At 40.4% G+C, this 22,324-nt stretch overlaps 1 protein-coding gene across 1 annotated transcript in view; it reads left to right on the top strand.

Annotated features, from left to right (window-relative positions):
- The window catches only part of LOC109073852 (rho GTPase-activating protein 18-like), a 48,165-nt gene that overhangs the window by 23,961 nt on the left and 1,880 nt on the right, over positions 1 to 22,324 (top strand). Inside the window, exons 3-16 of the mRNA XM_042726835.1 lie at positions 1,393 to 1,628; positions 2,736 to 2,793; positions 6,142 to 6,293; positions 7,364 to 7,529; positions 7,801 to 7,892; positions 8,946 to 9,023; positions 9,099 to 9,258; positions 10,795 to 10,846; positions 10,924 to 10,948; positions 12,527 to 12,628; positions 14,504 to 14,527; positions 14,597 to 14,656; positions 21,871 to 21,986; positions 22,140 to 22,195. Of these exons, the coding sequence (XP_042582769.1) occupies positions 1,393 to 1,628; positions 2,736 to 2,793; positions 6,142 to 6,293; positions 7,364 to 7,529; positions 7,801 to 7,892; positions 8,946 to 9,023; positions 9,099 to 9,258; positions 10,795 to 10,846; positions 10,924 to 10,948; positions 12,527 to 12,628; positions 14,504 to 14,527; positions 14,597 to 14,656; positions 21,871 to 21,986; positions 22,140 to 22,195 (1,377 nt within the window). The remainder of the gene's footprint in view (positions 1 to 1,392; positions 1,629 to 2,735; positions 2,794 to 6,141; positions 6,294 to 7,363; positions 7,530 to 7,800; positions 7,893 to 8,945; positions 9,024 to 9,098; positions 9,259 to 10,794; positions 10,847 to 10,923; positions 10,949 to 12,526; positions 12,629 to 14,503; positions 14,528 to 14,596; positions 14,657 to 21,870; positions 21,987 to 22,139; positions 22,196 to 22,324) is intronic.

Here is a 22,324-nt window from a genome sequence, read left to right as displayed (position 1 = left end):
ACAGGTCAAAAGTTTGGAAACATTACTATTTTTAGTGTTTTTGAAAGAAGTTTCTTCTGCTCATCAAGCCTGCATTTATTTGATCAAAAATTCAGAAAAAAAAATGTAATATTGTGAAATATTATTACAATTTAAAATAAATTGTTTTTAAATTTATTATACTTTAAATTATCATTTATTTCTGTGATGCAAAGCGGAATTTTTAGGATCATTATCACATGATCCTTTAGAAATCATTCTAATATGATGATTCATTATCAAAGTTGGAAACAGTTCTGCTGCTTAAATTTTTTCAGAACATGTGATACTTTTTTAGGATACTTTGATGAATAAAAAGTAAAAAAAAAAAAAAAAAAAAGCTATGTTTTTAAAATAGTAAAATATTTTGTAATAACAATATACACTACTGGTCAGTAATTTGGGGTCAGTAGTTTTTTTTTTTCTTTCTTTTTTAAAATAAAATCAATACTTTTTATTCCGCAGGATTGTTTTAAATTGATAAAAAGGATAGTAAAGAAAATATATTATTAGAATATATATTATTAGATATATTAGAATTAGAATTTTTTTTTTTTTTTTTGAATAAATGCAGTTCTTTTAACCCTTTTCTTCATCAAATATATTAGACAGCATGAACCTGTTTTCCAACACTCATAATAATATCAGAATATTAGAATGATTTCTAAATGATCATGTGATAGACTGGATGTTACAGTGTGACACTGAAGGCTGGAGTAATGATGCTGAAAATTCAGCTTTGCCCGTCACAGAAAATAAATTATTTTTTAAAGTATATTCAAATAGAAAGAAAAATATTATTTTAAGTTGTAATAATATTTTCACAATATTACCTGTTTTTTTCTGTATTTTTGATCAAATAAATGCAGGCTTGATGACGCAGAAGAGACTTCTTTCAAAAACATTAAAAATAGTAATGTTTCCAAACTTTTGACCTGTACTGTATGTGACCCTGGACCACAAAACCGGTCAAAAGGGTCAATTTTCTGAATAAATAAGCTCTCCATTGATGTATGGTTTGTTAGGAGGACAATATTTCTCGGAGATACAACTATTTGAAAATCTGGAATCTGAGGGTACAAAAAAAAAAAATCTAAATATTGAGAAAATCATCTTTAAAGTTGTCCAAATGAAGTTCTTAGCAATGCATATTACTATTCAAAAAAGTTTTGATATATTTACAGTAGGAAATTTACAAAATATCTTCATGGAACATGATCTTTACTTAATATCCTAATGATTTTTGGCATAAAAGAAAAATGTATAATTTTGACCCATACAATATATTGTTGTTGGCTATTGCTACAAATATACCTGTGCTACTTATGACTGCTTTTGTGCTCACTTATGTTCCTGTTGTGTTGTGTTCTGCAGAGGGTGAGCAGGAGGAGGCGTGGCTGATGGAGGCGGGGCTTGCAACGCTGTTCGACGAATCGGCTTCAGACGGCGAGGACGGCATCGTTCTGCTGTCCACTCTGACACGAACGCAAGCGGCCGCCGTGGAGAGACGCGTGGAGACGCTCAAACAGACGCTACGCAAACGCAACAAACCGTACAGTGTCCCGGATGTTCGAGAGATCTTTAAACCATCACCTGCTTCACAGAGTAAAGTACGTGACTGACCTCAGCACAAGATTTGATGCATCTGTTCTGAGTCACTTCCAAATGTGGTTTTAAATCAGATACATATCCGATATCTGGACATCTGACTGGCGTCTAAACACACATATCTGATTCCCATCAGAATTCCAAGCATCAATGTACCCAAAAGATAACTTTCCTTAATCTCGCATTATGAGTCAGATGTTGCGTGTTTGCACTCACACAAAATCTCAGCTTCTTTTGTTGAGATGGAAACGTAGGTGCACACCTAAACATTCAGGAGCACAGAAGTGGCCCTATAGTTTGACTAATAAATATTACATTATATTTTTACATTTAATCATTTACCAGACACTTTTATCTAAAGCGACTTACAAATGACGACAATGGAAGCAATACAAAACCCGAGGGTCAGTCATGTCACAGTGGAATCGGTTGGGGATTCATGTAAACACATGAATCGTGTCTTAAGTGACTTTAAACAGGTGAGACAAAAAACTGGACATGGTCAGAATATCAGACCTGTGCATTAAGCCTCGTAAACACAGTCTCTCTGACATATTTTGACAGGCTGTTAACAGTGTCACCAAGTACACAGTAGTTCCCTGTTAATAAACATTTCAGCACAGTGTAATGAGTAACCGAGAAAATGTAGAAGTGAAGGGTTATTTCCAGGTTGAAGGATGTAATTTATTGTGCCATATTGAGTGGTTTATTAAGGACAGCTGTAAGTTGTGATTTATGTTTCTGCTAGATGCTTCCCTAAATAATCAATACTGGGAAGACTGAAAGTCAGAGACTCTGAGAAAATCCTCATCAGAACAGAGCTTCAGGAACACAACCTGATGCTCATGTCCTCCAGCATGATCTGAGACGATCCAAAGAGCATCAGCAGCGTCTGACCAAGACTCACATGATCAGTGTCACTGACGTTAGATTATTCACCCAGAAAAGCAGAATCTGAAAGATCTCCAGGATTTAGTGAGGATCCGGCACGGAATGATTGACATAACATCACACTCTCTCCTGTGTGTGTGTGATTCAGTGCTAACTCACTCACAGCACATGCTAACAGTTTGTTTCTGTTGTTTTCCATCGCTGTCTTTTTCTGACAGGATGAGGCTGGATCCACAGAAAGAAGTGGGAGCAGTAAACAGGAAGTGGAAGGACTGGGTATGTGTCATGAGTTAAAGTGTAATGCAGCGGCTTCTGTTTTATGGCATTCCTGAAAATGTTCACATGTAGTGTTTAATATGTAATGGCATTGGTTTCCCTAGTTTTATTACAAAGTACACTTTAAATCCCTTACCATATGTATCACTTAAGACTTACTGATATAACATTTTAATTACATTTTTGGAGCATTGCACAATGCACATTTCTTAATATTAAGCCTAAAATTTGTTTTAATATCACTGTTAATAAGCATTGTATGATCTTTGAATAATATCAGTCTTTAAATGCAAATGCACCTGAAGTATACTTGCAATAGTTCCACTTTTATTATCAAATATACCACAATATCACAATATCAAAATTTACACCACAACAACACCCCCTCCCCACAATTGAAGTGCATTTAGTACAAAATTAGTTGTTCCAATTTTACCATTTTAGTATACTACAAAAACTACAATTGCAGCACACACTTACCACAAAATAAATGTATTGCAAATACATTTTAGTATTTTTGTCATTAGGGTTTGTAACTGAAATGAAACATTTTACTATATATAAAATGTGTCAGTCCGGGCTTCTGCTGACCTTGACATCCAGAGAAGGAGAATCACATAACCTTATGTCTAATCATTACGTTATCATATACGCTGCTGGGTTATCTTGTTTTATGTTTTACAGTGTTCTTATTTTAACCTGGGTTAGTAATCAATCCTGGGTTGTCAAGTTTTGACATTTCACACTGTACATTGTTAAACATTGGGTTACTGTTCTTATTTACCTATTTGCAAAGTCAGTAACATCAGTTTGTGATGTTTCAGATCTATGGAAAAGTAGTCTGCTGGTCTCAAATTGCCAGAAACATGCTTCAACAAAAAAAGACAAAAATAAAAAAAAGAATCCAAACGGCTTCTTAGAATTGGTTTTAAACAGTGCTGTCAATAGATTAAAATAATTAACTAATTAATCATACTTTTTTTTCTTCTGAAATTAATTGGGATTAATCCCACCTAACATTAACATTTTTAAATATACTTTTATATTGCAATAATTTTACATTCAATCTTCAAATGAATGTAAAAAACATAAAGACAGTATATTTTTAATATGTTTACTGGCATTTCTTCACTAATGTTTAACCATTAACTATGTATAATGTCGACTATACTAATGTTACAGTATAATTGAGAGCTATCAAGTAGAAAATATATAGTACAGATATTGTAGAAATGTAGATACTATACAGAAATTGGATAAAGGTGTCAAACACTACATTCTAAATTATATATATATATATATACAGTACAGGTCAAAAGTTTGGAAACATTACTATTTTTAATGTTTTTGAAAGAAGTTTCTTCTGCTCATCAAGCCTGCATTTATTTGATCAAAAATACAGAAAAAAATGTAATATTGTGATATATTATTACAATTTAAAATAATTGTTTTTAAATTTATTCTACTTTAAATTATCATTTATTTCTGTGATGCAAAGCTGAATTTTTAGGATCATTATCACATGATCCTTTAGAAATCATTCTAATATGATCATTCATTATCAAAGTTGGAAACAGTTCTGCTGCTTAATATTTTTTCAGAACATGTGACACTTTTTAAGGATACTTTGATGAATAAAAAGTAAAAAAAAAAAAAAAAAAAAAAAAAAAGAAGAAGAAGCTATGTTTTTTTAAAATATAAATATTTGTAATAACAATATACACTACGGTCAGTAATTTGGGGTCAGTAATTTTTTTTTTCTTTCTTTTTTTTAAATAAAATCAATACTTTTATTCAGCCAAAGGCTGTGTTAAATTGATAAAAAGTGATAGACTAAAGAAAATATATTATTAGAATATATATTATTAGCCATTTTTTTATTTTGAATAAATGCAGTTCTTTTTAACCTTTTATTCATCAAATATATTAGACACCAGAACTGTTTCCAACACTCATAATAAATCAGAATATTAGAATGATTTCTAAATGCATCATGTGCATAGACTGGATTGTTACATGTGACACTGAAGGCTGGAGTAATGATGCTGAAAATTCAGCTTTGCATCACAGGAATAAATTATTTTTTTTTAAAGTATATTCAAATAGAAAACTATTATTTTAAGTTGTAATAATATTTCACAATATCACTGTTTTTTCTGTATTTTTGATCAAATAAATGCCAAGGCTTGATGAGCAGAATGAGGGTTCTTTCTTTCAAAAACATTAAAAATAGTAATGTTTCCAACCTTTTGACCTTACTGTATCCTATAATCTATATATATATATATATATATATATATATATATATATATATATAATATGAATTCTTAAAGCTACAAGAGTGATTGATTTCCTCTTTTTTTCTTTTGTTCATTCGTCAGACATCACAGCAGGTGATTGTTAGTTTTTTTGGCTGCTATTACTTTAAGAGCTGTCGCTGCTGAACTTAACACAAATCATAATTAAGCTTGATTTCGATATTAAATATAATAAATGATACAGTATGTTGGCTGACAGGAAAGGAAAAGCTCCTTGTCATCTGTACGTTTTCTGCACTCGGTTAGTGGAAGCGTGTCTAAAAAGTCTACCATTTGATGTGGTCATAAAAATGTTCTGCCTCTTCATAAATGCAATTCTTGTCAAGAAAAAAGAGACCGAAACAGCAGTTGTGAGTGAGGTGGCCAACCCTAGCTCTGCTCTTGCATTAAATATTTTTAGCATGTTAAACTGGAAAAATTAATCATATGTTAACGCACTAATTTTCACAGAACATTTTTAATCATATTTTTATTCTTCACTTCATTGTAGGTGTTTCCCATTGCTGTGTGAGTTTTTCTCAGTTACTGAAACTAAATAGAGCATGTGAAAATTTTTCCATCTTAAAATAGCACATGAGACAGTGAGTTAATGATTGGTTGTCTGTTGCACTGCTGTGTTTGGCTCTGCTTTGCTCGTAGTGCTGGATGAAATGCAGTACTGAGACTCATTCACAATTACAGGTGTGAGATGTTGCTGGAATCGGGGGGGTCACCTGTTAAAAGTGGCCTGAGTTAAAGACTTCGGGGTTTAGTACAGAGTGAAAGTCCTCCAGACAGATTGTGCTGTTGGTTTGCAGTTGTAGTCTGTGTTTGGGAGCAGAGGTGACTGTGGTTAAGTTGTCACTGACTGCCAAATAATGACGTCTGTGATTGCTGGACTCTGACTAGCCTGATTTAGGTAACTGTTTAATCAGCGAAGAGACACAAGAAGATCGACTACACCAACAAAACAACTCCTCCTGTTCATCAATAATTCCCCCCCTTTCATAACATCAGATGTTGTTGTGTGTGTGTGTGTTTATTGTTTGAGTAGGTAATGGGGCGGGGCCTGACGCTCCAGGGGGCGGAGCTGACTCTGAGACGGACATTAACCTGGAGGTGTCGTTCTCCGAGCAAGCACTCATCTACAAAGAAGGGTTAAAGGTTACCCAGCCCCAGAATGAAGCTGACGACAGGTTACCCGTGAGTCAGACATTCACTCATCAGGTTAACACTTGATTGGCTGCTTGAGGATTAAGGAATGTCAATGTGTATATGGTTATATGAGTGTCACAGAGACCTTTGATCTGACTGAATATGTTTAGAGTGCAAAAATGTCAAACGAAAGTTCTAAAGCATTAGTCGAATCACTGAATGACGTGAATGTGGATCCTCAGTCAGATCAGTGTGTGTGTGTGTGTGCTCTCATTGAGTAAACCTGACCTCTGCTGGACGGTATGTGGCACTGCATCCTGCTCTGGTTTTCTGTATTCTATGCATCATTTCCCTTTTCAGCTTTTCAACATCTGTCACACTTTCGTTGGTGACCAATTTTCACTATCAACTATCAGCGCTGTGCAATTAATCGCATGCGATTGTCACCATCGCATGCTTTCAGATGGAGCAGCATTTAATACACAGAGCCGTAGATCACTGACAAGCTACGCAATATCACGAAACGTCTGCGATTATGAATGCAGTTTTCATAGCTTGTCAGTGAACTACTACTAATCACAGAACTGGCTTTACTGACGAGATGCGTGTGACAATCGCATGCCATTAATTGCACAGCCCTAAATTATTAACTATGCTTTTGCCTCTATAAACTCATAATTTGCTGCTTATTAATAGTTATGGAAGTAGTTGTTAAGTTTATGTATTGGGTCGGAGTAAAGGATCTGCAGATGTTAATATGTGCTTTATAAGTACTAATAAACAGCAAATATGCAAATAATATGCATGCTAGTTAATAGTGAGAATTTGTCTCTAAACTAACGTTACCCAAAAATCACTATTACTGTTATATTACATTACATTTAGTTCTGCAGTCTGAACACAAACACCAGTATTATCTTAAGTTTGTGCATCATCCAGCAGTGTTTGTGCTCCAGACATGAATGGTTCCTCAAATCATGTGTCTTGTTAAAGGGGTCATCCACAAGCTCTGAATACCTCAGCAAACACACAGCTAAATCACACAATAAAGCCAACCTATAGCATTTTAGAAATGCGTCCATGTATTTTGTTTTCTCATTCTGTTTCTCATCTTTCAGGATTTTAAAGTGTCTCAGGATAAGACCGGACAGACAAGAGTAGGCGATCTGTCCGCTGAGGACATGAAGAAGGTTCGCAGGCTTGTTCTGATCGAGATGAGTGCTCTGTTCGACACGTGTGGCATCGAGGTGAAGGCTCATAAAGCTCTCAAGGTCAAAGTGAGAGGTCAGTGCTTCAGAATCAAGTATGTGTTCAGAATCAAAAGACTGGACCTGGAAATGCTCTCAGACCTCTGAGTTCACTGTATGTTTTTCTTGCACACTGTGCTAAACATTTCACATCCATTTTGTTCACACATGTTCATGTTGGAGACAAAGCACTCTATAAAAAGAGCACTTTCTTGTCTGATCTTTAATTGGTTTTGATGATGATTAATGTAATTGTGTGTGAACATATGAGCGCTGTATCTGAAACTGTATCGTTTTGTCTTCGGTAGAGTCGGGTTTGTTTGGTGTTTCTCTCTCTACGCTGCTGGAACAAGACCAGCGGAGGATCCCGGGAACCAAAGTGCCTCTTATCCTGCAACATGTAAGAGAGCAGAGACTTAGAAGTGTAACCAAGCAAAACATGATGGTAGCGCAGACCAGAGGCATTAACTCGGAAACTACTACAACTCTACCTGACATCCTTTGAGACTGGAAGCATGTATATTTCCCAGCAGTAATGGCACCATTATTTTGAGTTCAGTGCAGTACAACTGTCCAGACCTGAATGTCAGAGACTTGGAAGATGGGCTAGAAAACCCTAGCGGTCACTAGGGAGTGTTCTCAGTAAAGCTTCAGTCAGCAAGGCAGGATCCTCTATGTGTTTTGTAATAAAAAAAATTAAAAAATACTACATATTACAGTGTAATTACACAGTTAAGTACTGAGTAATATTTGTTAACTACATGTACTTACTATGGTTAGGATGCTAGGATGAGGGTTTGGCTTAGGTTTAGTTGCATGCCATAATGCATAATTTATTGTTATGTAACAAGGACACCATAAAATGTTATCAATTACTTTTTAGGGTGAGTACATTTTTTAAAAGGAAATAATGTTTATTCAGTAAGGATGGATTAAATTGATCAAGAGTAAATACATTTTTAATGTTACAAAATATTTCTCTTTCAAATAGATGCTGTTCTTTTGAACTTTGATTCATCTGTGAATCCTAAAAAAACAAACAAATGTGTCAGTTTCCACAAAAAATATTGTGCAGCACAACTGTTTTCAACATTGATAATAATCAGAAATGTTTCTTGAGCAGATTGTCAGCATATTAGAATGATTTCTGAAGATTATGTGACACTGAAGACTGGAGGAATGATGCTGAAAATTCAGCTTTGAACAGAAATTGCAAAACAATACAATATATTTACATGGAAAACAGCTGTTTTAAATTGTAATAACATTTCACTGTTTTTACTGTATATTGAGCGTGTAAATGCAGCTTTGGTGAGACTTCTTTCAAAAGCATAAAAAAAAGTCTTACCAACAGCAAACTTTTAAGTAGTAAAATACATAATATATGTGATCTGCTAATTTAAGCTAGCTCCAAAAGCACAAAGTAAGATATTAAACGTTTGTTTGTTTCCAGTTGATCTCTCATATCGAGGAGCAGGGTTTAGACACAGAGGGTGTGCTGCGGATCCCTGGAGCCGCTACTAGAGTGAAGGTGAGGCAGATTCTAGCACACACGATTAACATCATCACATCAGGACGTTACTGAAATGTGTTTGTTGTTTCCCAGGCCGTCTGTCATGAGCTGGAACACAAGTTTTACGAAAGCATGTTCCCGTGGGAGAGTCTCAAACAGCACGACGCGGCCAGCCTCCTGAAGCTGTTCATCAGGGAGCTGCCCTATCCTCTGCTGACCGTCGAGTACTTCAACGCCTTCATCTCTGTGCTGAGTGAGTCCCACTCCACCCTGAACAGTGACAATAAATCACAATCGCAATTAGGCAAAATCTGTGATTGTCATGTGCATCTTGTCAGTGAAACACGGTGCTGTGATCAGCAGTAAATATCCATCCGAAGGCCAGAGAAACTCCAAATACGCCCCGCAGAAGAAACCTAGGAAATCACTATAGCAGTTGCTGAATAAACAGAAGATGTAACTGCTTTCATTGATTTAGCATGATAATAAACACAGGACTACGTAGGAATGGGCGAAACAAACCTTTCTGATGCTTCAAATCAATTGAACCAATCGCCTCACAAAATGATTCACTGTTTCGAAGCGCTCGAAACACCACACACTAGTGACGCCTGCTGATCAAAAGTGTGTAAATGCAACAAAAACTTAGGCTAAATCATGCATAAATTCAGCCCATTGCAAAATGTTTTATTGAAAGTATAATACATTAAATGCAAATTAAAAAAAAAAAAAATACCATTAAGTATGAAGTTTCTATATAATATGTGTCCCTGGACCACAAAACCAGTCTTAAGTGTAAATCTTTCTAAATTGAGATTTATACATCATATGAAAGCTGAACAAAAAATCTCTCCATTGATGTATGGTTTGTTAGGAGGACAATATTTGACTGAGAAAATCTGTAATCTGAGGGTGCAAAAAAATCTAAATATTGAGAAAATCATCTTTAAAGTTGTTCAAATGAATTCTTAGCAATGCATATTACTAATCAAAAATTAAGTTTTTGATATATTTACGGTAGGAAATTTCTAAATATCTTCTCATGGAACATGATCTTTACTTAATATCTTAATGGTTTTTGACATAAAAGAGAAATGTATAATTTTGACCCATACAATGTATTGTTGTCTATTGCTACAAATATACCTGTGCTACTGATGACTGCTTTTGTGCTGCAGGGTCACATATGTGGTTTTTAAAATATTTAATATTAATTTGCAGGACTTGTTTGGTTTGTTTTATGGAGCGCTTGTATATAGCTTGTATATTCTCATCCTTTTAATGACACAAATGTATCGTTAAAAATGTCTACAAATTGATGAAACTGATTGATGAAGAGATCATTGCCAACCCAACGGCAAGCCATATTAATTTCGAAACGTTTCAAAACAGTTATGACGTAATGAAGCCTTGTTTACTGAAATCATGTGACTTGCAATTTGATATGTGCTCCGAACCACTGTTTCGAAACAAATGATTCGCAAAAGTTTCAAGCTTCATGAAGCAGTGCTTTGAAAGAGCCCACCACTACGACGATTTGTGTTTCTTTTGTTTTTTGCATAGCTTGTCAGTAAACCGCCTCTCTTTAGTAAAAAACTCCCCCACATCTAAAAACATGATATAGATATACTACTAATAATCACAACCAGAACCGGCTACTAATGATGATACACACAACAAACGCATTCTACTAAAAATCGCAGCACCGGCCTGAAAGAAAGCGTGTGTGTGATCTGTGTTTCCGGTGCTGTGTGTCAGTGATTGTTGTGATTGTGTTGGTTCTGATCAGAGCTGCCCACTAAGAAACAGCAGCTGCAGGCTCTCAATCTGCTGCTGCTCCTCGAAGCTGCTTGCAAACACACCATAACCCAACATTTCCCGTTGGTGGGGGCTTGGGTTTTCAAAGGGACCAATTTTCCCTACCCAACAGAGACACTCTCAAGGTACGACACACCTTCACTGCGCATTCACACTTCACACATTCACTTCACTTTTCCTTCACTTCACTCAGCATTGACATCTAGTATTTGTGACTATCATTCAACCAATTTTCCCTTAAAACTCATCTTTGATGATCAAAGTGACATTTATACCTTTTTCACCATTTAAGTAATTTCTTTATGCCTTAAAAGGTCTTGAATGTAATTCTACACCCTAAACTCATTTCATATACACAGACTCGTGAATATGCACAATCACCCGCTCCAGATTCACTCAGTTAAGTGTAGCAGTAAATGCTACAGTATAGCAAGTGAAAATATTGGATTCATTGAGATTTATATGATAAAACTAAAAAGAGTGAATTATACAGCATCTCCTACATGTATCAGAATGGTCATGCATTTTATGTGTCGCTCTCTACAACATCAGACATTTATCTGTAATTCCTGTCATAAGTCTTTTGCGAATGTTACTTGAACCATATTCCTGTGGTGTGCTGATGATATGAAAAGCCCTGCAGGTGGACAGGATTGTTTGTGTCAGTAGAAAACGGGCGGTTTCAATCTGTTTTTTTTTTTTTTTTTTTAGATTGTCTTGAGTACACTGCAGTTTTAAGATGCTCAGCAATAGGGGTGTGCGATATTTGTCTGCGATTATATCGTAATTGTCATTTCAACAATATGTGAGCTGATATCGAGTGTGTCACTTAATGTGCAAAAAGCAAACATGTATGCAAACCGTCCAAAAGCATTCACTGTGTGATGAAGACTATTAGAACGCAGTTAGAAAGACTCTGTTATTTAGTTATGAAAGCAAAAATATCCCTCTGTGGGTTTTTGTTTATTTATAAGATGTGATATTTACATTTAGTCATTTAGCAGATGCTTTTATCCAATGAGGACAATGGAATGAGATACAGTAAGTTACGTAATACCACACAAGCTTCAGGGCTGTTTTCCTGAATGCAAATGTGATATTGATTTTAAAAAACAGTTCAACAAACAGTAAGTAAATATTAAGTCTGTTACATTTTAGACACATTTGTCTGTTTTTTTCTGTTTGGTCTGAAGCAAAACATTACTGCTTCCCACCCAAACAAATTGTATTGTTTCCTCCCCAAATTAATTGTTTTTTTAAACAAATCGTTTGAGTCAATGATTCAGTTAAACAATCAAAAAACACATTCATAAATCACTAAACTAAGCTTCTAAATGAAGCTCAAAAAAACACAAACAAAACACAGTGAGTCACTCATTAAGACAGGAACGTGTGGTTTAAGTGTCGTAATTATTTATTTATCCATGTCAGGCCTAAACCAGCCAAGATACCAGCACAAAAACACACTCACAAACCCAACTAAGCCAAAAGTATGGTTTAATTTAGTCTGTTTATCTTGAAAGCCTCTCCCATATTGGTGATATCTATTTATGGTGTGTCAATATTGCACACGAGCATCCCCTACTCAGAGCAATGGTGTTTGGTTTGTGTGAATTTGCACATGGTTTGTCTCTAAGCATATTAAAAACACAGCGCAGCTGGATTGTTTTGAGATGAGCAGCGTTTCTGTTTCTGTCTCTCAGGCTCTGATGGAGTTCTTCCAAAGAGTGATCGACCATAAGGACAGGAATAAGATGACGCTGAACAATGTTGCAGTGGTGATGGCGCCCAACATCTTCATGTGTGTAAGGGCGTTATCGCCGCCGTAAGATTGACGATGAACACAGGCTCTTCGGTTCGCTTCGATGGCCACAGGCACGGCTAAATCGTTCAGGCTGCTCGTTTCCCGCGGTACCTGAGGCCTGCTCTGGACGAGCTACGACTGTACGCGTATACCACACATTACAGTCACTGTGAGACTGAATGATGCTGTTCAGAGAGGTTTTGCCTCTGAGACTCTATCTGTTCTTAAAGGTTTCGTTGTAACTAATGATTCAATAATTCACAATAATAAACAAACTCACTTCACAATATTATTTTTTTAACAAAAAACAAAATTTAAACACAATAAAGAAACAAAAAGAAATTAATTCTAATACTTAAATAATAAACATAACACAAAATAATAAACAAATATTTCCAAAAATGAAATATGTCCAATAACACAACTAAATTGTAATTTTAAAACAAACCCCAAATCAAATGAAAGAAATCTCAATATAAACAAACTAAGGCTTTATCTGTGCACTTTTCATTTAAACTGAGAGGCAACCAGTGCATTTTAATCATGATCCTAACAAAGATTAAGCTCCTCATGCTGCAATGCTGTCTACAGGAGCATGTTTTTAATCTTAATGGTATTGTATAAGGAGCAAAATTCGAGCAAAAACAGAATGCTCTGACTTTAGTTTTGTAAAACTATACTACGTAAAACATCCGAATGGAACGAAAAACAGCAGGCGAGCTGAATGAGACGCAGATTCACTCTCTGCCAGCAGGTGGCTCTTATGGAGCAGCAGCAGTGTTGACAAGTCCGCAGAATTGGGCTACTTTAACACTGTTGCCGCTGGTTGTTGTTCCATGTTCGCGAGTTGAAGCGACCCCAGTAACGTGATATTTAGCCCCTGGAATGCGAATTTTACCCACTCGAAATGTGATTGGGCTAGTTTTGGGTGGGTCTTGTTGTGAACACCTGGCAACCCTAACAGCAGTGATACAGTGTTTCCTTGGTTACTACTGTTACAGCAGCACTGCAGTTATGAACACTAATTTAATATGCATTATACAGAGTAAGATGAAAAGAAAATACCATCGGAACTTTTCTGATGACAGTCAGTTCCCTTCAGAGATAGATTCATATAAACTCACACCCCAGTTGTATCGCAATTCATTTAACATCTCAACTGATTTGAATTGTCACATATTTGTAACATAACTCAAATTTCACCAACACATGCACCAATAAAAACCTAATCTATAAATCAAAATAATCATCTAAAAATAAACTACAAATAAACAAATAGTTGCAATACTCTGCAGTTTAAAAGTTTGGAATTGGCTGCATTTATTTGAACAAATATATTATAAATATTGTGAAATAAATTTTTCTTTTAAAATAGCTGTTTTCTATGTGAATATCTGTTAAACTGTAATTGATTGCATGTAATTTTCAGCATCATTCCTCCAGTCTTCAGTGTCACATGATCTTCAGAAATCATTCTAATATGCTGATCTGCTGCTCAAGAAACATTTATTATTATCAATGTTGAAAACAGTTTGTGGGCTGGCACAATAATGTTTGTGGGAAAACTAATACGTTTGCTATTTTTATCAGGGTATTCACAGACGGAATAGAAAGTTCAAAAAGTTTTTGTTTTTTTGTTAATAGAAACTTTTACGAGAAATGTCGTTACTACTGCTGTTGCTTTAATGTGTCCTTGATTAATAAAATCATTAATTTCTTTAATACTTCAATTAATTTTCTGTGAAATCTCTACTCGTCTACTGTGATGCTGTAGAAATAGTGTCCAACAAAATGTTCTGTTGCTCGAATACCAGAACACATCGTATGTGAAGCTGGAAGATAGAGATGCTCAGATGAGTCTTGTCTTGTGTCTCAGATTCCCAAGTTCATCCTGAATCAGGTGCGCAAACAAAACATGGAGAACCAGCGGAAGATGAACACGAGACACGAGACACACGGTTTTTAAAAACTACTGAAGATGATGTACGACCGCGAGAGAGCCTCTAACAAACAAGAGAGCAATGCTGAGGTGAGAGGAGCCGCACAAACACAGAGCAGCACACTGAGCTGAAGGAGACATAATCAGACATCTTAGACATCTTCACAGTTGTGTGTCAGTGTTTCCCGCCCGCTGAATGAATCAGAGTTTGAGAACGTGAGCAGCCTTCACTCCGACATCTAGTGGACACACTGAGCGCCCGCATGCAGTGACTGTCCTTCATTTGCTGTGAGTGTGACAGAAATGTATGGACATTATGAAATATAAGATACAAGGCTCTCAGAGGGTGTTATTGATATACACAGAAAAAATCCTGCAGATACAGACACTTGATCTGATTATAGGGTTAACCCTATACAACTACTGTTTCATATTTGATTTTTATTTTAAATCAGGCCTCTAAATGATCAGCATGTTTCACACAATCTACTCCAAGCCTTCTGTCATCTGATTACTTTCATTAAGTTAGAAGGCATTTTAGTAAATTGTACAAGCGTCCAGCTTCAGCTGCTGCTTCTGGTGTCAGATCTTGAGTGATTTTGATCAAGTGAAGGTCAGAATAACTGCAGTAATATCTCCAGATGAACTCTTACTGTACTTTACTTGAATTCTCCATCAATCATGTTTTAGAGTCTCAAATCTGATGTCCTCAGGATCTTTGAGGAGCGTTTGTTTCCAGAAGCTTTACTTTCACTGTTCCTCAGCGGAGGAATGATCTTCACAAGCCTCCAGAACATCTCACATCTTCTGAGGAGCCTTCATTTTTCTTCCTCTCTCAATCACTGCATTATATGTTTGATCATTTACATCTCATCTCACTGAGACACATTACTGCAGATATAGAGCACAGACTCATATTTAGATCAGTTTATGTCAGTATCTGCTGCACTGTTATAAAGATCTCACTGATTTACATCACAAGCAGCAGAATCTCATCATATACACATCAGCATCTGCATAAAAGTTTGGGTCTCTGAATAAAACAAAAAAACTTAATATCTTCAAACTCCAAATCATCATCCATCCTATCAGACTATATGAATCATAAAATCCTGATGGATTGAAGGAAATATTATACTCATCAATAAACACACACACAAAGCTTTTTTTAATAATTTGTCAATAGGTTTCATTAAAATGTATTCTTATTAATAATTAATACATTATGCTATACATTACAATATCAAAATCAAAGTTAGTGTTAGGGAAGCCACAGGTGTGTGTGTTTGCAGAGAGAAGTTTGCTCTGTGTGTGTGTGTGTGTGTGTGTGTGTGTTTTGGTCGTTGGGGTGTGTGTTCGATGTGTGTTTATGGTTTGTTTGGTGTGTGTATGTGTTTGGTGTTTATGGTGTGTTTGGTGTGTGTGTGTGTGTGTGTGTGTGTGTGTGTGTGTGTGGGTTCTTTGGTGTGTGGGTGGTGTTTATGGTGTGTTTGGGTGTGTTTGTGGGTGTGGGTTATTAGGTGTGTTTGGTGTTGGTGTGTGTGGGTGTGGTGTGCGTGGGTTGTATGGTGTGTTTGGGTGTGTTTTATTGGTGTGTGTGTGTTTATGGGGTGTTTGGGTGTGGTGTGTTTATGGTCCGGTGTGGTTTTATGGTTGTGTGGTTGTGTTTACCGGTGTGTTCGGTGTGTTTGTGTGTGTGGGGTGTGCGTGTGTTTAGTTGTGTTTGGTGGTGCTGTTGGTATGTGTGTGTGTGTCTGTTTTATGGTGTGTTCGTGTGTGGGTGGTGTGTTAATCGGTGTGTGTGTGTGTTTTGGTTGTGGTTTGGTGTGTGTGTGTATTGGTCTGTGTCGCTGTGGTGTTTGTGTGGTGTGTGTGTTTCTCGGGGTGTGTGTTGTATGGTCTATGTGCGTGGTGTGTGTGTGTGTGTGTGTGTCCGTGTGTTTGTGTGTGTTTATGTGTGCGTGTGTGGGATTGTCCTTATCGGGGTGTGTGTGTTTGATGGTGTGTGTGGGCGGTCTGTGGGGGTGTGGTGGGTGTTTTAACCGGTGTGTGTGCAGTGGGTAGTGTTGGCTGTTGATGGTGTAGGGTGGTGGACTACGGGGCGTTCGGTGGGTGGGTGGGTGGTGGTGTTGTTTATGTGTGGTGGGTTTGGGGTGGGGGTGTTGAAGGTGGGGGGTGGGGTTGTGTATGTGTTGGTGTTGTGCTGTTTCTCGTGCGGGTGGTTGACGGGGTGGGCTCCTTCGGTGGGGTGTGGGTTTAGGTGGAGTGTTGGGGGTGTGACGGTGGTGTTTCGGGGGGGGGGGGGGGTGGGGGGGGGCGGGGGGGGTAGGGTGTTGCTGTTGTGCGTGGTTGGTAGGGTGTGACGTGTGTTGGGGGGGTGTGTTTCTTTGAATTGCGGGGTGGTCTCGGTGTGGGTGGTTAATGGTGGGTTGAGGGTGTTAGGTGTGTGGTGCTGCGCTGTGCGTTACGTGGTGTGTGCGGGGTGATGTGGTTGTGTGTTTATGGGTGTGTGTGTGTGGTAGGGTGGGGCTGTAGTGGGATTATGGCGGGTGTGGTGGGTGTGTGTGGTTGATGGTGTGTATGGGGTGGGAGAGGGTGGTATGTTGCGGTGGGGTGTGGGGGGTTTAGGGTGTGGGGGTGTTTATGGGGGGGTCGTGGGGGGGTGGGTTTATGGTGTGTGGCTGTGTGTATCGCGGAATGGGTGGGTGGGGGGGATGGGGGGGTGGGGGGGTTCTATGGGTGTGTGGGGTGTGGGGGGGTGGGTGTGAGGGTGTGGGGGGTGTGGGGGTGGGTGTGTGGGTGGGTGCGGGGGGGTTTATGTGGCGGAGGTGGTGGTGGGTGTTGTGTTGTGTGGTGCGGGATGGGGACGGCGTGTGTGGGTACGACGGGAGGGTTCGTGGTGTGGGGGTGTTGCTACGTATGGGGTCGGTGTCGGTGTGGGTGGTAGTGTGGGGAGGGCGGTGGGGGTCTGTGTTTATGTGGGCGGGGGCGTCGACGGTGTGTGGGGTGTGTGGGTGTGTGTGGGGGTTGTTTGGTTGTGTGGTTTGGGGTGTGTGTGTCTATGGTAGTGGGTGGTTAATGGGTAGGGGGGTGGGTTGGTTGTGGGTGCGGGGGGGTGTGGGGTGCTGTGTGGGTTTAGGGGCGGCGGGGGGGGTGATTGGTCTGTGTGTGTGGTTATGGTGGTGCACGGCTCGTTTGTGTGGCGGGTGTGGTGTTTCGGCGTACGGGTGGGTGTTTATGGGGGTTGGGCGTTGTGTGGAGGGGGGGTCAGCGGGTGTGGGTGGGGGTCGAGTCGGTGTGTGCCTTGGTTGGCGGTCGGGGTGCGGGGGGCGTGTGTGTGCGGGCAGGGGGTTGTGGTGGAGGGGGGGGGTGGGGCTGCGGGTGGTGAGGGGGGGGGTGTGGGTGTTTTTTATTGGGGGGCGTTGTGTTGTGGGGTGTGCTTGTTTAGGGATGTGTTGCGGGGGTGGGGGGTGGGTTGGGTGGGGGTGTGTGGGTGTGTGTGGGGGGTTTATGGGGTATTGTGTATGTCGGTGGTGTGCTTGTGTGTGTGTGTGGTTACGATGGTTGTAGTGGTGGTGTGTGCTGTTATGGGGTGCTCGTGTGTGTTATAGGGTGTGTGTGTGTGTGTGTGTGGTATGGTGTGTATAAATGGCGTCTGTGTGTGTGTTTACCTGGTGCCGTGTGTGGTGTGTGTGTGTGTTTACGGTGTGTCGCGGCGTGTGTAGTGTGTGTGGTGTGTGTGTGTGTGTGTTTATGGTGTGTGTGTGTGTGTTTATGGTCTGTGTGTGTGTTTATGGTGTGTTCGGTGTGTGTGTGTGTGTGTTGATCGGGTGCTGCGTGTGGTGTCGTGTGTCGGTGTGTGTGGTGTGCTGTGATCGTGTGGTCTTTAGGGTGTATGTGGTGTGTTGGTGTGTGTGTGTGTGTAGTAGTGATCGTGTGTGTGTGCTTTTAGATTCATTCCAGTGTCGTGTGTTCTGGTTTCTATTGGGGTCTTGTGTGGTGTGGGTGGGCTTCTTGGTGGTGTGTTGTGGTGTAGGATTTGTGGTTGTGTGTGTGTGTGTGTGTGGGTGGTGTGTGTGTGTGTGGTGTAATCCGGATGTGTGTGTGTGTTGTATACGGTGTGTGTGTTCGGGGTGTGTTCCGTTGTGTGTGTGTGGGTTATAGGTCCTGATGGGTGTGGTATGGTGGGTGATCGGTGTGTGGGTGGGTTTGATGGTGGGTTCGGGTGTGTGTGTGATGTGTTTATGGGGGGGGTGTGGTGTGTGTGTGTGTGTGTGTGTGGTGTGTTTACGTGGGTCCGGTGGGTGGATGTGTGGGGTGTGTTGAGGTGGTGTGTGTGGTTATGGTGTGTTCGGGGTGGTGGGTGTGTTGAATTATGTGTGTTGTGTGGGTGGAGGGTGTATGGTGTGTGTCGTGGGTTTTATGTGTGTGTGTTACGGGTGGTGTGGGTGTGGTGTAGGTGGGTGTGTTGTGTTCGTGTGTGGTGTCGGTGGTGTTGTGTGTTGTCGGGTGTGTTGGGGGGTGTGTGTGTGTGTGTGTGGTTTATGTGTGTGTCGTGTGTGTGTGTGTGTGTTGTGTATGGTGTGATGTGTGTGTGTGTGGGGTGTGTGTGTGTGTGGTGGCGTAGGGGGTGTGTGGTTACGTGGTGTGTGGCGGTGTGTGGTGTGTGTGGGGGGTGGTGTGTTCGGTGTGTTGGTGTGTAGTGTGTGTGTGTTTTGGGTGTGTGTGGGGTTGATATGGTCTGTGTGTGGGGTTATGATGTGGGTCGGTGTGGGTGGTGTGTGGGTGTGGGTGTTTATGGTGGGTTCGGTGGGTGTGGTGTGTGTGTGTGGTGTGGTTGTGTGGGGTGTGGGTGTGGGTGGGGGTGGTGTGTTTATGTGTGGTGTGTGTGTGATGTGTGTTGTAAGGGTGGTCGGTGGGTTTATGTGTGTGGTGTTGTGTGTGGGGTTTGTGGTGTGGTGGTGTGTGTGTGTGTGGTGGATGTGTGGTGTGGGATGTATGTGTGTATGTTGGTGTGTGTGACGGCGGTGTGTCGGTGTGTGGGTGGGTGTGTTGACGGTGTGTGTGTGTTGTGGTGTGAGCGTTATTGGGTTGTGTGGTGATGTTTGATGGATGTGTTTTTCGGTGGGTGGTGTGGTGGGTGTGGGGGGTGTTTATGGTGTGTTCGGTGTGTGTGTGTGTGTTTATGGTGTGTGTGTGTGTGTGTGTTCGGTGTGTGGTGTGTGTACGGTGTGTATGGTCGTGTGTGGTGTGGATGGTCTGTGTGTGTGTTTACGGTGTGTTCGGTGTGTGTGTGTGTGTTTATGGTGTGTGTGTGTTTATGGTGTGTTCGGTGTGTGTGTGTGTTTATGGTGTGTGTGTTTTCGAATTGTGTTCGTGGGTGTGTGGTGTGTGTTTCGGGTGTGTGTGTTGTGTTATGGTGGGTGTCTGTGTGTGGGTGTTTATGGCTGTGTCGTGTGTGTGTGTGTTTATGGTGTTGTTGTGGGTGTGGCGTAATGGTTGTGTGTGTGTGTGTTCGGGTGGTGTGTGGTGTGTTTTTACGATGTGTTCGGTGTGTTTGTGTGTGTGTGTAGGTTATTGTGTGTTCGGTGTGTATGGTGTGTTTATATGCTCTGTGGTGTGTGTTGATGGTTGCTGTGTGTTGTGTGATTTATGGTGTGTGTGTGGTGTTATGGCGTATGTGTCTGTTCGGTGTGTGTGTCGGTGTGTGGTGTGGATGTTTACGGTGTGTGTTTGTGTGGGTGTGGGTGTGTAAGGTGTGTGTGTGTTTTTATGGGTGTGTGTGGTGTGGTGTGTGTATTGTGGTATGCCTGTGTGGTGTGTTGTTATGATGTGTGTCGTGTGTTTGTGTGTGTGTGTGTGGGTGTTTTGGTGTGTGTCGGTGGTTGTGTGTGTGGTTGTGTGTGTGTTTTTGGTGTGTGTTTGTGTGTGTGTGTGTGTTTAAGCTGTGTGTGTGTTTATGGTGTGTGTGTGTGTGTGTGTATGGTGTGTGTGTGTTTATAGTGTGTGTGTGTGTGTGTGTGTGTGTGTGTGTGTTTATGGTGTATGTGTGTGTTTACGGTGTGTGTGGTGTGGGGGGTGGTGTGTGTGTAACGGTTGTGTGTTGTGGTGTGTGTGTGTGTGTGTTTATGGTGTTTTTTTTTTTATTATGTTTTCTTCGGTGTGTGTGTGTGTGTTTATGGTGTGTTGTTATGGGTGTTATCGGTGTGTGTCGGTGTGTATGGTGGGTGTGGGTGTGTGTGGATGGTGTTCGTTGTGTGTTGTTTACGGTTTGTTTCGGTGTGTGTGTGTGTTTGATGGCCTGTGTGTGGTGTTTATGGGTGGTTTCGTGTGTGTGTGTGTGTTTATGGTGTGTGGGTGTTCGTTGGTGGTGTGTGGTTTGTGTGTGGTTCGTTGTGTGTGGTGTTCGGTGTGTGTGTGTTTACGGTGGGTGTGTGGGTGGGTGTGTGTGTTTGATGGTCTGTGTGTTTATGGTGTATGGTGTGTGTGGTGTGTGTGTGTTTATGGTGTGTGTGTGTTCGGTGTGTGTGTGTGTTTACGGTGTGTTCGGTGTGTGTGTGTGTGTGTGTGTTTATGGTCTGTGTGTGTGTTTATGGTGTGTTCGGTGTGTGTGTGTGTTTATGGTGTGTGTGTGTGGGTTGTTGTATTGGTGGTGTGTGTGTCCTTATGGTGGGTGTGTGTGTTTACTGTGTGGTGTTGGTGTGTTCGGTGTGTGTGTGTGTTTATGGTGTGTGTGTGTGTGTTTATGGTGTGTTCGGTGTGTGTGTGTGTTTATGGTGTGTGTGTGTTCGGTGTGTGTGTGTGTTATAGGGTGTGTTGTGTGTTTAAGTGTGTGTGGTGGTGTGTAACGGTGTGTTTAATGGTGTGTGTGGGTGTGTTTAAATGTGGTGTGTGGTGTGTGTGTGGTGTAGGGTGTGGGTTGTTGGTGTTTATGGTTGTGTGTGTGTTCATAGTGGTTGTGTTGTTTACGTGGTTCGCTGTGTGTGTGTGTGTTTTATGTGTGTGTTCGTTTATGGTGTGTGTGTGTGTTTGGTGTGTGTGTGGTGTTATGTGGTGTGATGTGGTTTATGGTGTGTTCATTGTGTAGGTGTGTTCGGTAACGGTGCTGTGTCGTGTGTGTGTGTTTACGGTGTTATCGGTGTGTTTTGTGTGTTATGGGTGTGTGGGTTCGTTGTGTGTGTGTGTGTGTGTGTGTGTGTTTATGGTGTGTTCGGTGTGTGATTGTGTTTGGGGTGTGTTTGATTGGTGTGTTTGGTGTGTGTGTGGTGTGTTTTATGGTGGTTTCCGGTTGTGTGGGGTTTCATGCTGAAGGAGGCTTCATAAGGGTCCATCTCTCAGTTCTCGTGGTGTCCATGGCTGTACAGCTGACGGAGGATTTAAAGGCCTCAGATGTTCTGACGCGCTTCCTCAGTCAAGAGAGGTGAGCAAACACACTAATGATCTTCAGTGAAACCACTAGTGACTCTCGGGCTCTAATCTATATACTGTATATCCACAATTGTAGTCTTACTGATATGTTGTAGTGGTGCTTGTGAAATGTTGTGCTCAGTGAGACTGTGGTGTGTTGTTACAGGACTCTGTCTGTGAAGAGAGATGATCTGTGTCTCTATGAGATGGGAGGAAACATCAGTGAGTGTCTAATAAGCGTCACATTAATTACAGTCACAGCCACACAGTACACAAGGCATTTCATAACACAGAACTGACCACACAAACCATGTATAGTTGGGATTGTAAAATAGATAGATCTTCAACTTC

Source organism: Cyprinus carpio, chromosome B7 (genome assembly GCF_018340385.1).
Source record: "Cyprinus carpio isolate SPL01 chromosome B7, ASM1834038v1, whole genome shotgun sequence".
Classification (NCBI taxonomy): Eukaryota; Metazoa; Chordata; class Actinopteri; order Cypriniformes; family Cyprinidae; genus Cyprinus; species Cyprinus carpio.
Note: the sequence above shows the minus strand (reverse complement) of the source record. Positions and strands in the feature narration are given on the sequence as shown.